General features: G+C 50.7%; 1 protein-coding gene across 5 annotated transcripts in view; it reads left to right on the top strand.

Moving 5' to 3' along the window:
* The window catches only part of ASAP2 (ArfGAP with SH3 domain, ankyrin repeat and PH domain 2), a 153,617-nt gene extending 136,766 nt beyond the window's left edge, over positions 1–16,851 (top strand). Inside the window, exons 21-28 of one of the 5 annotated variants that reach the window (XM_043917025.1) lie at positions 1,038–1,151; positions 3,355–3,607; positions 5,900–6,034; positions 7,509–7,677; positions 11,994–12,043; positions 12,504–12,595; positions 12,957–13,107; positions 13,156–14,361. In XM_043917025.1, coding sequence (XP_043772960.1) covers positions 1,038–1,151; positions 3,355–3,607; positions 5,900–6,034; positions 7,509–7,677; positions 11,994–12,043; positions 12,504–12,595; positions 12,957–13,107; positions 13,156–13,298 — 1,107 coding nt within the window. In that variant the 3' untranslated portion in view covers positions 13,299–14,361. The other 4 variants (XM_043917026.1, XM_043917027.1, XM_043917029.1 and 1 more) reach the window with 4 other exon arrangements.
* Positions 16,852–17,175: the final 324 nt, after the last annotated feature.

A 17,175-nucleotide genomic window follows, 5' to 3' on the forward strand; every position in this document is an offset into this window, starting at 1 on the left:
CTGAGCTCTTTGTGTCCATTAACTCATTTAATCTTGATAACCCTTAGGACACTGATTAGTGGGTCCCTACTGTTACCCCTTCGGACACTGATTAGTAGGTGCCTACTGTTTCCTCTTAGGATACTAATTAGTGGGCACCTACTGTTATCCCTTAGGACACTGATTAGTAGGCGCCTACTGTTACCCCTTAGGACATTGATTAGTAGGCGCCTACTGTTACCCCTTAGGACACTGGTTAGTAGGCACCTACTGTTACCCCTTAGAACACTGGTTAGTAGGCACCTACTGTTACCCCTTAGGATACTGATTAAGTAGGCGCCTACTGCTTCCCCTTAGGACACTGATTAGTTGGCCCCTGCTGTTACACCTTAGGACTCTGATTAGTGGGCACCTACTGTTACCCCTTAGGACACTGATTAGTAGGTACCTACTCTTACTCCATTTTACAGCTGAGGAGCCAGCTTCAGAGGGTTAAATAACTTGCCTGAAATCACATGGCTACTGTCTGGCTTTGGAGAAAATTTAGACCCTGATGTGCTAAGACACCCATTTATCTGATGCAATAACTTCTCACCTGTGCATCTAGAATGAAACCAGCTGGCCACCTTCCCAGAGAAAGCTGGGAAAGCAGTCATTTATGTCATTTTTTGCAGGACTTAATTCTCTTGCGCTGGTCAGGAGAAGCGGGGTCTACAGTTAGCAGGCTTGTTCCTTCTTGGATTAAGTGCTCCCTGTGCAGTTGTGGGTACCCAAGGGCTGGCCATTGCCCTTTAGATCTCAAACACTCCTTGGCTGCATGCTGTGACTTTGCAGCTTACAAAGCACTAAATGGGAGTTGTCGGGCTTGAGCTTCCAGGGTATGTGTGGATTTGGGAGGGGCGATTGGCCTGAGACGCAGCAAATTAAATAAGCCAGCCTCATGCTGGGGCACAGCTTCTCTGGGGCGCAGACCCGCTGCCCGCTGCCTCTCAATCCACATCTGCTTTACAAGGTCGAGTGTGTGAGCAGAGTCACTGACGGCCCATTGTCGTCCTCAGCTAAACCAGGCCTTGTCTGGAAGGTTTAATTCCCATGTTCACGTGGAATATGAATGGCGACTGCTCCACGAAGACCTGGATGAAAGCGACGACGACATGGACGAGAAGTTGCAGGTCTGTGCCAGCTTGCAAAACATGGAGAGTTTTATGATGAGCATCCTTCAGAGTGGTATGGGCCCCAGCCTTATATTTAGGGCAGAAAGCTGTTGTAGGAAAGGAAATAGAGTTTATTTTTTGCTTCCGCTGATCTCGGTAGTTTTTGGGTTTTACCCATCCCACAACTGCCCCTGTCTCCCAGCTCCTACAAATGTGACTTTACGGGACATTAGTTATGTTATCGTGGTAGCCGCTCACCTTCTGATACAAAGGATAGATACAAGAGGGCCTCTGATTCTGGTGGATGTTAGAGAAAGCTCTCTCACTGAGAATAATGTGATGAAAAGCCATGTTTCCCCCAGGAGTGGTTTTTGTGTTCACCGAGTTGATCTTTAAAACCTTCACTGAAATCAGTGACCCTTGAATCTCCTTTGGCCCAGCTCTTTCCTGTATCAGATGGGCCATTCAAGCCTCAAGACTGAGAGGCTGGCTTGGCCACCGTGAAGCCAGCACTTGGAGACTGCCCCAGGGCTCTTGCCTCCTCGTCCAGCTGCTCCTCGGGATGCTCCTGCTTTTGCACTTGGGGGCACCCCTGGGAGGTAACCACCTTCACACCCGTCTCAGAACTCAGAGCCAGACCCAGGACAACTACTCCAAAACCTGTATGCCTAGAAGCTGTGAAATTAGAGTGCCGTGATGTAAGGTTTTAATTCTTACTGCTGGACTTTAATGTCCTCATATGTATATTTCAGAAATACATGGCGTTTCTGAAAGCTGTTGGACTATTCTGTTTCTTAGAATAAGGAATTTCTGAGTTCGCTCTAAAACAGTATCAAAGTGAGAGGAGTTGGTTATTTTATACTTAGATTTTCCTTTTAAAAAGGTGAAGGTTTTGGACTTCCCTGGTGGCCCAGTGGTTAAGACTCCATGCTCCCAATGAGGGGGCATGGGTTTGATCCCTTCTTGGGGAACTAAGATCTCGTATGGGTCAGCCAAAAAATAAATAAAAAATACAATAAAATAATTTTTTTTTTTTTTTTTTAAAAAGAGAAGCTTTGAAACATCTGCCCCAGCATGACTGCTTCTTGGTCAGGCACACATCACGTTGTCAGGTTCCCAGGGTCATGCAGGCAGGGACTGGGTGGGTCCTGTGGTCCCAGTGAAAGCCCAGCAGCAGTGCTGACACTCACGCCCCCCGCTCCATCCCATCCCTAGCAGAGAGCGGCGGGCGTGGTTCACACAGCCGTGCTCCCTGTCGGAATTTAAACTCTGTAGGAGGAACCACTGGCCATTGAGCTCTGTGCACTGAAGCCGAGTGTGAGCCGTTGGTTGGCCGGAGCCTTGACCAGGCAGGTGGTCGTGTGAGGGCAGGTGGGTGTGACAGCCGGTACTCATACCTGCTAGACTCTGGGCTCTGTGCCGGTAGTTAAATTTGTACCCATTTAACAGATGAAAAATAGGATCAGCAAGGCTAGTTTGCTCAAGATCACAGCTGTTATAACAAAGCTGACATTTGAGATAGGAGTTTGATCAAATTTACCCAAGTCCCTGGTTCCTTGCATATGACCTTCAGGTGGAGCAAGGGTCAGCAAACCTACAAAGGGCCAGATGACAGATGTTTTAAGCTTGTGGGCCTAAAACACGAGCCTGTGTTCCAGCTCCTGTCCTCCAGGGTGGTTGGAGAGCAGCCATGGGCAGTGTGTAAACCTCAGGCATGGCTGCTTTCTGCTAATGTTTTACTTGTTAAAACAGGCGGTGGTCCCACAAGTCATAATTTGCTGACCTTGAGCTAGAGGACTCTGTAGAGTCCCGAGTTCTATGGGAGGAAGATGTTGATCTCCCCTGAATTAGCTGTGTGGCTGTTGAGGATCGGTCACAGCTGTGGATGCTGTCTGAGAAGGATGCTCGTGGAGGGGACGTGCAGTGAAAGCAGCTACGCCGGGCCAACTCCGGCTGGTACAGATGAAGCAGCTTATGTTCTAAGTTCTTCCCAGGATGAAGGATTGCAAGTTCTTGTAAAGCACGCTTCTTTTGGTGGGTGTGTCCATTAAGAGGACGCTAAGAGTGAGGTTTAGGTCTCGCCGCTGTCCTGCAACGGCAGAAATGCGCTGTGCCCAGGTGGTTGAGTGGCGTGCCTGGGCTTGTCACCAGCACATCCATAGCCATGACTCGGAGGTCAGCGCGTCTGCATCTCACACACCTCTGCCCACCACCCCCACAGCCCAGCCCCAGTCGGCGAGAAGACCGGCCTGTCAGCTTCTACCAGCTGGGCCCCAGCCAGCTGCCGTCCAGCGCCGCAGCTCTGGCGAGAGACGCCGGCGGCCTGGCCAAGGACAAGCAGAGGGGCTTCGTGCCCAGCCTCCTGCAGAACGAGACATACGGTGCCATCCTGAGTGGCAGCCCGCCGCCCACCCAGCCTGCGGCCCCCGGCTCGGCCAGCGCCCCCCCACTCCCCCCGCGGAACATCGCCAAAGGTATGTACTGAGCTGTTGGTCGCTCTGGGTGCAGGAGTGCTGTGACTGGGGTCACGCTTTGGGGACTCTGTCCTTGCTTTGTCCCCAGCTAGCTCGCCTGTGGGCCAGCGTCAGGACGCGTTTTTCTTTTGGGTCTTTTGTTTTTGGGTCTTTTAACGTTCTTTGCTTCCAAAATGAGCTCCATCATTCTTAGGATGGTGGGAGTGTGTCTTGGCTTCGTTCTTGTTCCGGGCCGGGCGGTGGCTTGTGTGACTCGGACTGCACTGCGCAGGCCTGGGGTGGCCGGGTGAGCCCTGCCGCTGTCCCTGGGTGTTTCCCGCAGACCTGCTTCCTGGTGCTGTTGTCTTTGCTGTCCACCCCTCCCGTTACCTCCATTCTTTCCCTTTCTATCTCTCTCCTGCCTGTACACGGCCAGCTTGTGGCATCTGATTATTTCTTCTCTCTGTGATTCCCCATGAAGTGAAGGATAGAAAGATGCTAATTTGGGAAGCAGTGCTCAGCCTAGCTGTAAAAATACAGAAGAGTCCCCAAGGGTCCTGCTGGCACTTCGGGTGCTGAAGCTTTGCTGTGCTGGCCTCAGTCAGTCTTTCACAGCGTAGTGAATTTGACACCACAGATGCTATTTTCTGTTTTTATAAAAATGGAAACTGAAGGCCCACCCACTCGCCCGCCCGCAAAGGTTAAGTAATTTACCCAGCACTGGAGGCCCACTGGCCATTTTGCTCCTTGAAGGCAGGTTCAGCAGGTGGCCAGGCCGGCTGTATGCTGGGGCTCCAGGGGCTTCCCGAGGGTGGGGGGCAGGAGCCTGCCCTGGGTGTGATGTCCAAGCCCCACAGCTGCTCTAGGCTGATGGCGGCCCCAGAAGTAAGTCCCACATTGCATTTCGCAGGAGCTGCTCTTGGAGAGGGGCACATAGCCGAGTGGCGGTGATGCTGGGAGGCCTGAAGTCTGTGCTCACAGAGTGGGGTGGCTGTTGCCCCCCACCCCCATCCCTCTGCCCTGGCTGTGGTGCAGGCCCTTCCACACGGCTCTGCCTCAGCGCTCAGGGAGGCCCAGAGGTCACTGGCCACACCGGGCAGTCCTTGGAAACCAGCCCGCCCCCTCCTGCAGAGCCCATTCCTCCTCCCAGGCCTGCGGGGAGCCCCTGTGCAAGGAAGGAGGTCACGCCCTGCAGCTGGAAGGGGCCACGGTGTATGAGGGCCGCTGTGGTCCGGGGGTCTCATGGGGGCGGCTTGTTGCCTCCCCCTCCTGCCTCCCAAGTCCCAGGTGTGTATGTTGTCTTATGAGGCTGGAGCTAAATGGTTAGGTCGTCGGCACCTCGTGAGCAGCTTTTCCTGACTGTGTATGTCGTGGGCGGAGAGATTTTCTTTTGCTCTGTTGGGTCACAGAACAGTGGTAGAAAGCTGTTCACCTGTGTTTCTTGGCTTCCTTCAAGTCTTAAGATGAGAAGGGTTTGGAGGGTTCCCCTTTTCTTCCTTTGGTGATAGAGATCGCCTTTCACCCCCTCCAGCCCACTGAAGCCTATCTTTGTTTTCTGTCTGTTCTACCCTTGATCCACGTGGACCCCAACAAATGGAAGAAGGTCAGTGCTGTCCCCGTCAGCAGACGTGGGCAGCCCCCCCCACCCCAGGTCTGCCCTATGTGGCTGTGGCCTGTTTTCATCTCCAGGCCCAGCCAGCCATGTGAGCCACATCAGCCTCAGACACGGTCACGCCTTTGCCCTGGGCTGACGCCGCTCCCTGAGGAGGAGCGGGCAGAGGAAGGGTGTCACCAGGTGCCGGCGTCCAGCCAGAAATACATCTGCCCTTCACCAGCTGTGTGTGACTTGGCCCTCCTCTCACGTGCTCTGTCTGAGGACAGGTGCCCCCCCGCCCCCGCCCCCAGTGACGTGCTGACCCCATGGGAGGACGTAAATGGGTAGAGACGAGCAGATGTCCCATCCCTGAGTGCAGCGCTCAAGAGGGTCACTGTGGTTATCATTTCCCTCTTCAGACGGTACTTCCATTAGAGACATCAGTAAGATGGAGACCAACTGGGAATTTTCCCAGGAGCATCGTTGGTTTGGTGTGTATTGGTATCTGTCTTCCAGGTGCCAGAAAGAATTCTTTTTTTTTAAACAAATGAGCGGCCTGTTTGTGGTCTGACCGCTGTTCTGTCCACAGAAGGGTCACGTTTCCCGTTGCACAGGCAGAGGATCAATAATGCCGTGTTCTGTTTCTGTTTTTGTTCTGTGCTTCTGCGTGCGTGTGCATGCCTGCGTGTGCATGGGCGTGCGTGTGCGTGCGTGTGCAGCTCAGCCAGCCTCCTCTGCTAACGCCCCGTGGAAGACAAACTCTGTAAGCGTGGACAGTATAAGCCGGCAGCGATCTTCGTCAGATCCGCCCGCTGTCCATCCACCGCTGCCCCCTCTCCGCGTGACATCTACCAGTACGTTTTTTTTTCCTTTTACCTTTCTTGCCGTCGGGCTTCAATACTACACGGATGGATGGTGGGGAGGAGGGGGTTGGTCTTCTCGGCCGCCACGTGGGGAGCAAGCCCCAGCCTGCACGCTGCTGGGGGCTCCCCCGTGGCCGCCTCCCTGCGGCCCCCTCCTCCCTGGAAGCTGGCCGCTGTCTGTCCCACTCCCCACGGGGAAACTCCAGCAGCGTTTCTTTCTCTCGCACGTCGGTGCCGGGGCCTCCTCTGGCTGTTCCGTGCTTTGGGGTACCGGCTTGTGTTCCTGAGGATTAGAATCTGCTCTGTGTTTCCCTTCAGTGTCATGTGTCCACCAGGGGGAGGGGCGGGGGGTGCAAAGCGGGGTTGGGGGGGTGGCGACTGGACCAGGGAGGCGAGGCCTGGACACTATAGGAGGGGCTCTGGGCTCTCGGGGTGCGGGTCCACTCCGAGAGCGCTGAGGGTTTCTCTGGGTTTCCTTAGCTGGAGTTAAGGTGGGAGAAACCACCCCGGCTGCAGTCGGTGCCCTCCGGGTGCTGGAGGCCAAGCGGGCAGCTGCCTCGGGGAGGGGCTTCCAGAGGCTGCAGTGGGACAGGGGCACCCAGGTCCGGAGGCGGCAGCGAGGAGGTCGGTGGTGAGAAGTGCCCAGCAGGTCTCCGAAGCCCACTCTTCTGCCTCATGGTCCTGAGTCCCCGGGACTGTAGATAGGCATGCGAGAGTCTGCCTTTTGACTTTGCTTTTAAAGCTTATGAAAAAAGGAAAGAAAGCCTGAACTGGACCCCTCCCTGCTCAGCCAGCGCCCCCCACCTCTGCCGTCTGGGGCCGAGGCTCCTGTGGTGTCCACGTCCAGGCCCGGGGGCAGGTCACTGCCTCTGCTCGGACTGCGGGACACGGGTGCTGGCCGTTGAGAAGGGCGCTGATATTTGTCAGCAAATGGGAAGGAGGCTCAAGGTCTGGCCCCTTGTCTTACCAGCCCCATGCCCTCACTGAAAGCCTCGGCTCCCTCATTCTCTGTAAAATGTAGAGAATATAACTTGTTGCCCTGTCCCCTTAGAGACAGGAAGCCTTCACGGAGTTGGCCCTTCACAGCCTGTCCCCAGACTGACTGGCTGGCCACTGGGTGACATGGGTGGGCCCCCGGGCAGGACCCGAGCCAGGCCTCCTGCAGCTGCTTCTCCAGGTTCCCTGGAGGATGGAAGACCCAGTTGGCTTCCCCAGGAGGGGTTCTAGCTGAGAAAACACCCCCCAGGCCCATAGAGTCATTTTAATCCTCCCTTAAGGCCTAGAAGGACTCTCCACCGATACTGCTGTCTGAAAAGTCTTTGGTGGAAGTGGGTGTTTTCCCTGTGAAATAGTGGAAGGAGAAAAGGAAGCCCTCGTCGAAGGAGCCTCGGGTGGGAAGCCTGGGAATATGACGCCTGGAGGCTGACCCTCTGTGTGTGTCTCTCTCTCTTTTTTCTCTCTGCAGACCCCCTGGCTCCCACGCCACCCCCTCCGGTGGCCAAAACGCCCAGTGTGATCGAAGCCTTGAGCCAGCAGAGCAAGCCAGCCCAGCCCGGACTCCCACCCAGCAAAGCCCCGCCACCCTTGCCGCCCCAGCCGCCCAGCCGCCTCCCCCAGAAGAGGCCTGCTCCCGGGTAACTGCTGCTTGTCTATGTCCACCTCGGGGGCCAGCCAGGTCACCATCCATGCTTCCTGCCTTCAGGGGGCTTCCCAGTGCACCCGCCCTTCACCTGCTGGGGTTTCTCTGAATGTTTGAAATCATCCACATTTCAAATTCTGCTATGACCCCTGAGGTCAAGTGTTGCATGACTAATTCATTATGTTTCAGGGTTCTTCAAAATAATTTACCAAGAATATACTGCAAACATTTCATACCAGTGCGTGTCTTATATCCACATGATGAATTTAGATTTCTGTTGAACATAGACACTGGGACTGGGGGAGTTAAACTCCTCAAGACACAGGGCCTCTAGGTCTTACTTGTTGTTCACTCATAGGATTATCTTGAATACATGAACTCTTTGTAGTGCAGGGCATGTATTTCCAACAAACTAGGACATTCTCCTACATAAACATAATATAGCCAGCCAGATCAGGAAATTAACATGGTTGTTATTGTTTAGTCGCTAAGTTGTGTCCGACACTTTGCGACCCCATGGACTGTAGCCTGCTAGGCTTCTCTGTCCATGGGATTCTCCAGGCAAGAATACTAGAGTGGGTAGCCATTTCCTTCTCTGGTGGATCTTTCTGACCCAAGGATCGAGCCCATGTCTCCTGCATTGGCAGGCGGATTCTTTACCACTGAGCCTACCTTCCAAAAGGCAGACTCCAGGTTTTGCCATTTGTCTAAATAAATGTCCTTTACCACATTTATTGTAGTAAAGCTCATGGGATCCAGTTCACGGCTTTCAGTCTGGATCTTTATGGTAGAGAAATGGTTCCTTTTAGTGGAATGATACTTAAGACGCCAAGATCTGGGTGGTCGGTGTCTTCATTGCCGTTGGAGTGTCAGTGCTCCCAGGCAGGCCTTCTGAGTGATCAGAACTAGGCATACATACGTGTATATTCATACATATACATGCATGCTTGTATACATGTATAAACATGTTTATTTCTGTTTCTTGTCTATGTGGATGGAAATCCATGAGTTCACACTGTCTCCAGTTTCTCTGGTTCTAAGTAACAAACCACACCAAAATATATTGACATAAGACACAACTGTCTTATTACGCTCATGAGTTTGGGTCAGCACAGGGGGAGTGGCTTGTGTTTGCTTGACAATATCTGGGCCTTTAGCTGAAAAGACTCGAGGGCTGGGGGTTGTTCAACACAGAGCGATTCATCAGAGGAGGCCTCCCCAGTCCACACACGTGGTTGGTGCTGGCTGTCAGCTGGGACTTCAGCTGGGGCTCTCGGCTGGAATACTTAACGTGTCCTGGCCCGTCTCACATCAGGGTGACTAGGCCCAAGAGCAAGTCCTGGAAACCAGCAGGGCATCACGGCTGCCTTCTGCTACTGCTCGGCACAGGCAGAGCCTGGACTCAGTCAGGGGAGGGTGGGGCATTACAGTGGCCATGCAGTCCATTCTCGGTGTTTTAAATGCTCCACAGGGTTCATTCTATTATAGCTTTTTATTCCTTTCTGCACTTGTTACTCCCTTTTCTAATGGTAAAAAAGTCCGGCTCTCATGTTTACGTGACTGATCGGTACCCTTATGAAATGCATCTCCCATCCCCGCCTTCTCCTCTGTGCAGAAGCCTCCTCTCCCTGCTGGAATCTGGGACCCTCCTGGGTCTCCAGCTCCCCTGACAGGCCAGCCCCTGCCCCCAGCCAGGTGGATGCCTTCCTGTGTCCCCTCAGGCAAACCCCCGTCAGGCCCCCGTCCGTGGACACCTCAGGCTCTGACTCCCCGGGTGAGGTGGTCTGTTTTCATCCCTGCTCCCAAGTAGATGATGGAGCCTCTCAACATAGAAACTACATCCTTTATCTGAGAAATTGTCACTGATTTTTTTTTTTAATAACTTAGCATCTGTATTTTTCTAACTTGTAGTCCAATTCTTACTATTCAGATATCAGATCCCTTTGGCCTTTCCTCTATGTGTATCACCTTTTCTCTTTATTAGAGTAAGCTGATTGCTCTAACAGCCTACCCCTGGACCATCTCAGTGGTTTAACATAAGGAATTCACTTCTTGCTCCCATGAGTTGAGTGTCCCCATTCTTGCTTGTACAGCAAACCCAAGGGGGTGAGTCAGAGACCCAGACCCCTTCTACTTCTGACTCCACCATCTTTATCCCCTGGGCTGAGGGTTAATTCCAGATTGCCGGGAGAAATATCAATAACCTCATATATGCAGATGACACCACCCTTATGGCAGAAAGTGAAGAACTAAAGAGCCTCTTGATGAAAGTGAAAGAGGAGAGTGAAAAAGTTGACTTAAAACTCAACATTCAGAAAACTAAGATCCTGACATCTGGTCCCATCACTTCATGGCAAATAGATGGGGAAGCAATGGAAACAGAAACTTTATTTTGGGGGTGCTCCAAAATCACTGCAGATGGTGATTGCAGCCTTGAAATTAAAAGATGCTTGTTCCTTGAAAGAAGAACTATGACTAACCTAGACAGCATATTAAAAAGCAGAGACATTACTTTGCCAACAAAGGTCCATCTGGTCAAGGCTATGGTTTTTCCAGTAGTCATGTATGGATGTGAGAGTTGGACTATAAAGAAAGCTGAGCACTGAAGAATTGATGCTTTTGAACTGTGGCGTTGGAGGAGACTCTTGAGAGTCCCTTGGACTGCAAAGAAATCTAACCAGTCCATCCTAAAGGAAATCAGTCCTGAATATTCATTGGAAGGACTGATGCTGAAGCTGAAGCTCCAATACTTTGGTCACCTGATGTGAAGAACCAGCTCATTTGAAAAGACCCTGATGCTGGAAAAGATTGAAGGCAGGAGGAGAAGGGGATGACAGAGGATGAGATGGTTGGATGGCATCACCAACGTGATGGACATGAGTTTGAGCAAGCTCCGGGAGTTGGTGATGGACAGGGAAGCCTGGCGTGCTGCAGTCCACGGGATCGCAAAGAGTCAGACACAGCTGAGCAACTGAACTGACTGAGGCTTAATTCTGCAGGAGAAACTGGGAGGGCTAGCAAACCCCTGGGGCCTGAGTGATGCTCTCGCTCAGGCCAGTCCCGTGGCCCCATCTAGAGGCAGGGGCTGGAAGTGCAGCTGCACTGCAGAGGGGCCAGCTCCCAGCCCCCTTCTGGTTCTCCATTCCGGCGTTGTTTCCCTGCTTGCTTGCTCGCTTGCTTGCTTTTTACAGTCAGCTTTCTGGGAGATTTTCTCAGCTTTTTTGTGATCATATAATGTTCATGTTAATAGTATCCTATTGGTTTCACAGACTCATTTTCTCTCATCTCTTCCACGATTCTTTCCGTTCTGACTTCTGTTATGTCATAGATGTTTCCCGTAGGTGTGGTCTTCCCTGTCACTAAGTTGCCCCTTCAGTTGCAGCACTAGAAGCTGGCAGACTGCACCCGGATGCACAGAGGAGCTGCTGGCCTGGGTCTTGCTGTATAGAGCAGTCTCCCTGGGTGGCCCTGGTATTGGACACCGCAGGTTCCTTACAGAACAGACTTCTGGTCTATTGCCTGAACGGAGCGTGTTTTCTGGTAGTCAAACGTAGAAATAAAGATAAGCTTTCACTTGGCCCCTCGGTCCTGAGGGGAGCCGAGCCATGGTCAGTCTCAAGAGGGTTACAGGCAGCAGGGGTCATGGTACAGAGGACGACACGGGCCAGTGGGGCCCAGACAGTCCTGGCAGAGCCCCCAGGGCCTGCGGATTGATCCAGCCCCACCTGCCACCGGAGGAGACCTGGGCCACGTGGGACGGGAACGTCGGAGGCAGAGCTGGTTCTCAGCGCCCAGCTTCCTGCCCAGACCCGGGGTGTCGGCCGCAGGCTCACACAGGACAGGGGCGTCCGGGGAGGAGCCTAGTTTTGGAAAAAGGAACCCCTGAGGGCTGGCGCTGTCCTCTGGGCCTCTTTCTCTTTTTCCAAGAGAAAAAGAATTAACTTGGATGGCAGTTGATAAAATTAGCTTGCCCGTTTTCAGTTTGAACACGGACAGGTCCTGTAGAACAGGGAGTGAGGTAGGGTGGTCACGTGCCTTTTGGGCCTACTGTACCAGTGACTCTAGGCTGCCCAGTCATGGGCAAGAACCTGCCTGCCAATGCAGGAGACGTAAGAGACGCGGGTTCGATCCCTGGGTCAGGAAGTTCCCCTGGAGAAGGGCATGGCAACCCACTCCAGTATTCTGGCTGGAGAATCCCATGGACAGAGGAGTGTGGTGGGTTACAGTCTGTGGGGTCGCCCAGAGTTGGACACGACTGAGCAACTTAGCATGCACGCATGTACCAGTGACACTATTTCCCCTTCTTCGTAGGCCTGACAAGTCAAGCCCACTGATTAACAAAGGCCAGCCGAGAGGACCTGGTAATTATTTCACGTGAACTGGTCTGTGAGGGCAGAGTGGGGGATGTGTCCCGTCGCGGTCAGCCCTGTCTCCTGGCCCAGCTGTCCTGTCCAGGGCAGGGCAGCCACCCTGCCCCCCGCAGAGCCCTGGTGCCCCTGTTCCCGGGGCTGCCCGGTACCATACCCCACATTCCACTCCCCTTCTGCCACTGGGGGCCGGTGGGGAGCCCGGCAGGGGATGGGGGAGGTGGTCAGTGGAGGAGGTTATAGCGTCTGCCCCACAATGACAGCTGCAGGCCGGCACAATGTACAAAGGCCGCAGGGAAGTCACAAGTTTCTTTGGCCTTCAGGGGATTTTCTGTCAATGATTAGAAAAACCTCAGGAAACCTGCCTTGTGAATCTGACACAATGGCTTTTACGTTGTCTCGTGGTGATGGCTGAGGGGGCATATTGTGAAGTTGACTCATTTTGGCCCTAAAGCAGTGGACCTCTCTGGAACAGAAGCTCTGGGTCCTCTGTCCAATGCCATGGTCATGCAGCCCCCTGCGCCCATGCCCAGGAAGTCCCAGACGGTGAGTGGACGAGCCCCTTCTTTTCTGCCTCTCTGCTCTGGCCGGGAGTGTGCGGGTTATCCTCCAAGGGCTCAGATCTAAGCCGGACATGGCCCAGAGCTCACAGCTGACGGGCTGGCTCTAGGACCAACCCCTGTCTGCACACCAGGCACCGGACTGCCACTCTCTTCCCTGGGTTGGCCTCCTCCAGGAAGTCCCCCTGCCCCAAGCTGCACTGAGCCTCCCCAAGTTGACCCTGGTGGGTGCGCAGGCCTGTAGGCTTGCAGGCCCCGGGGACCCGTTGGAAGCAAAGTGGCCCGGTTGTCCCCTGAGCAGGCGTGTCTCCCCACACACTGAGCCCTGAGCCCCCTTCTTAACACAGACCAAGCTGAAGCCCAAGCGGGTCAAAGCCCTGTACAACTGTGTGGCCGACAACCCTGACGAGCTGACGTTCTCCGAGGGGGACGTGATCATCGTGGATGGCGAGGAGGACCAGGAGTGGTGGGTGAGTCTGGGCCTGGGGGGGTCTTTCCCCAGGTGAGGCTGCCCTGCCCTGAGCATCCTCAGCTGTCCTTTCTGTTTCTCCCCACTTCCGAGGGGTCCCCCCTCGGGTGGGCAGGCCATGTGGGCTGCAGTTTCCAGAGCGCACCTGAGGGTCTGCAAGGAGGACGTGGCCTTGGGAGTCTCGGGCTGCTGCCTCCTCCACAGTGCAACGACAGATTAGTGCTTTTTAAACTTTAGATTCTGACCAGCAGTGGATGTGTACTTAGTTAGTTGCTAAGTCGTGTCTGACTCTCTGCGACCCCATGGACTGAAGCCCACCAGGCTCCTCTGTCCATGGGATTTCCCAGGCAAGAATACAGGAGTGGGTTGTCATTTCCTTCTCCAGGGGATCATCCCGACCCAGGGATCGCACCTGGGTCTCTTCCATCCCCTGCTTTGGCAGGCAGGTTCTTCTTCTGCTGAGCCACCAGGGAAGCCCAGTGAGTTGACAGTGGAAACCTGAAGTCACAGCCAGCCTCAGCCTTTTTTTAATAGAAATATACGGCATGGTGTTCCCTGGTGGCCTAGTGGGTAGAACTTGGTGTTTTTCACTGCCGTGGCCCCTGGTTCAATCCCTGGTCAGGGAACTAATATCCTGCAAGTCGCATGGCATGGCCAAAAAGAATAAGATACCTCTTCAGTTTTTCTGTATATTTTTTTAAAAAACGTATCAAGTGCAGAAATGCTGCCCCTAATCTCCAGGGCTCCTCATTAAAAAAAAAAAAATTTACATTTTGGTGCTTTTCTTTTAGACTTTTACTTACCTAATTTACATCATTGAGATCAGACTTGATATAGAACTTACATAATTTTCCCAGAGCAAAAGTGAATGATTTACTGAAGTCTCATAAATGCTTGCCTACATTTAAATAGGACTCCCTCGTGTTTGCCCCTTTCTGTGACTTTGAAGCTCACAAACTTCTGACATTCAGTCCCTTTGTCTATTGAAAAAACAAAAACACAGATCGGGGTGGTGGTCAGATCCTGTCCTATGTGCCCCCCAAGACTGCCAGGACTGTAGTGGGGGCGTCTTTGAGGGCACCGACTGGCCTTGAACAGGAGTTCCGAGTAGTAGGCAGGGATGGTTTGAAATGTGAGTGGAAGAAAAAACAGCTTAGATGTTTTACCCAAGTAATTCTTTCCCAGAAGAAGTTCTTCCGGACAGTTTTGTTTTTTTTCTCCCCTCCAAATGCTAAAATGCCCTTCAGAGTTTCCAGCATTTGGAATTTTTATAACCACCTAACCTTGTACTCGTTTCAGATCGGCCACATTGACGGAGATCCGAGTCGCAAGGGCGCATTTCCCGTGTCTTTTGTGCACTTTATTGCTGACTGAATTGCTACTGAAGAAAACACTTCTTTTAAAAGTCATGTCCTGTTTCATTTTGGTACCAGTACTCTTGCCAGATAACCTGTCTCATGACTTGTACCCTACCCACTTTCTCTAATGCCACTGTTCTGCTTTATAAACTCAAAAGGCAATTTATATATATATCAATGAATTGTTTTATATTTTGTGTTTTTCATGAAACATTGCTATACTTTTATTAGGAAAAACTCAATTTCCTAAGAGGTGGACTGAAAAGTGATTTTTTTTTTTTCCTGAAAAGTGATTTTAACTACATAATCAAGCCTGAATCTACAGCATTAGCTGAACCTCAAAGTAGTTTGGACTGTTGGGAAGAAATGCGTCCTTTTCTTGGCCCATTTCTTTAGTCGGTGACCTTTAGCACAGTTATTCTTTTTAGGAAGCCGGTAAACTTTTGCTTTCCAATTCTGCAGCTAATCTGCACTTTCTAGATAAAATGCTTCAGTTCACCTTTAAAGACTTAAAAAAAAAAAAAAAAAACCTTGAAAGATTTCCTTTGAAATCGACCCAACATTTATTTAAAGCAACTTGGGAGTGTATACGTAAGCGTTGTATTTTCCAGCACCTGGTGTGTGAGGTTACAGCCGTCATTGTATCCTGCATGAGTGTGTAAACTATTGTGAACAAGCCTACCTAAGCCAACTAGGGATGGTTTGCTACAGCATACGTCAGCTCCAGATTGTATAAAACTGCATTTCCTGAATTCGGTTGAAAACTAAAGATGACGGATTGCAACACGGTTCTTCAAGCTAGTTTATATGCTTTAGGTGTCCTGGGATTCGCTTTCTCGAGCCCCCTGGTTGCAGCCAGAGTACCGTCACTGAGTCCTAGCTGTTTCCTGCCGAGTGTACCGCTGCCTTCCCTTCTAGCTCGAGAGAATGTTTCCTCGATTTAGTGTCTTGTCTTCATAGAATATACCAACAGGAATGGTAGTTACACTGTCTTGCAATTTAATCTGTCCACTTGTTTGTAATCACGAACATATCAGAAATCTGTAGGTTCCAGGTAATAAAATAACCCCAGACATCCGGACTTCCTGTTGAAGTCCATCATATCATTCTTAAACTTAAGCTACTAGAGGCAGGGGGGTGGGGGTTAGGTTGTATACAATAAAATAAAAACTCATTAGGTTTAATGAACTTGACTATCATACCTCTACTTAGTCATGGTGGGTGTAAGATTCAGAGTAGGTATGTTGAAAAATTTGGCGCTCTCTGAGAATAAATAGGCATATAATGCCCACTTAGATTTTTACCAAAAGCGGTAAATTTAAGGATAGGCTTGGAAAGCAAGGTGACAATGCTGTTTCTGCATGTCATGATGGTACATTTGATTGAAGCAGCCTGTCTTTATTATGCAAGACTCTTGTTGAGTGTAGAGCTTTTTTTTTTTTTTTTAAATTTCATTGTTTTTTTTTTTTTTCCCACTGATATTATAAAGGAAGACAGAACAAACTGGAATGTTTTATGATGTTGTATGGCAATTGCGTTTTTTACCTTTCAAAGTTCCGGGTAAAAATGTGTTAGATCTGTAATTAAAGTCTTTATTTCTTTTTTTTTTTAAGCACTACATCTGTTTTCACTAATTGTTCGTTTCTGTTTTTGAACCCTTCATTAGTTAATTCTCTCATAGATTGAAGAACATAAACAGATGTTTTGCACAGTGCACTTCATATGTATATTTTAGCACAGCCCTCCCACATCCATACCTTATAATCAATCAGCCTTTTGCCTACTTGGTGCCAGCTATATAAGGAATTAATGTTGATCCATATCAACATTGGAACACCAGTCCCAAACTGATATATCAGGTTCACTGGTACATACATAAATATCTAGGAAATATTTTCCCAGTCTACAATTTGGTGGTGCTATTGTGCGGTAATTAATATTACTCTTGCCGGAGGAGAAATTATATTAACTTCCCTACTAATGATGTCCTTTCCTAGTTATTTGCTCTTTGCAAATTAAAAAAAAGCAACTGAGAAAAAGGAAAACACTGTAGATAATCTATTTATATTTAAAGTTTACGTTTTGTGACCTCAGCTGCAGGATTCTGGCATTTGGCATGCCATCCTCCATCAGGTCTGACCTCTAGGGATGGCAACTCAGAAATCTGTCCACGGACTAATGGTTAGCGTGTGATTTGTGAAGGGTGGGAACCACGACTGCAGCCTGGATGCTATCTGAGATGTATGATATTCAATTCATTCGCTCGATTATTTCCGTCTAGTTGCAGCGCAACTGTATATATTGTATAACCTAAATCAGTTATTTTCATTGTCCTAATTAGAGCATGTTTAATAAGTTTACTCTTCTTGTTAACTAGTCATCTGACTGGAAAAAAATAAAATACTTTTAAATGGACATGGTGTTTTTCATGTTTTTAATCTTTTGAGTGTTCAGTTGCTTCAGTAATGTCTGACTCTTTGCAACCCCATGGACTGTAGCTCACCAGGCTCCTCTGTCCATAGAATTTTCCAGACAAGAATACTGGAATGGGTTGCCATGCCCTCCTCAAGGGGATCTTCCCAACCCAGGGATCGAACTACCACGTCTCTTTCGTCTCCTGAATTGGCAGGCAAGTTCTTTACCACTAGCACCACCTGGGAAGCCCCCTTTAGTCTTTAGTAAAGCACTGTATATAAAAAGACTTTTTAAAAAAAATACACTAGTCTACTGAACATGAAA

This window comes from Cervus elaphus, chromosome 11 (assembly GCF_910594005.1).
Source record: "Cervus elaphus chromosome 11, mCerEla1.1, whole genome shotgun sequence".
NCBI classification, from domain to species: Eukaryota; Metazoa; Chordata; class Mammalia; order Artiodactyla; family Cervidae; genus Cervus; species Cervus elaphus.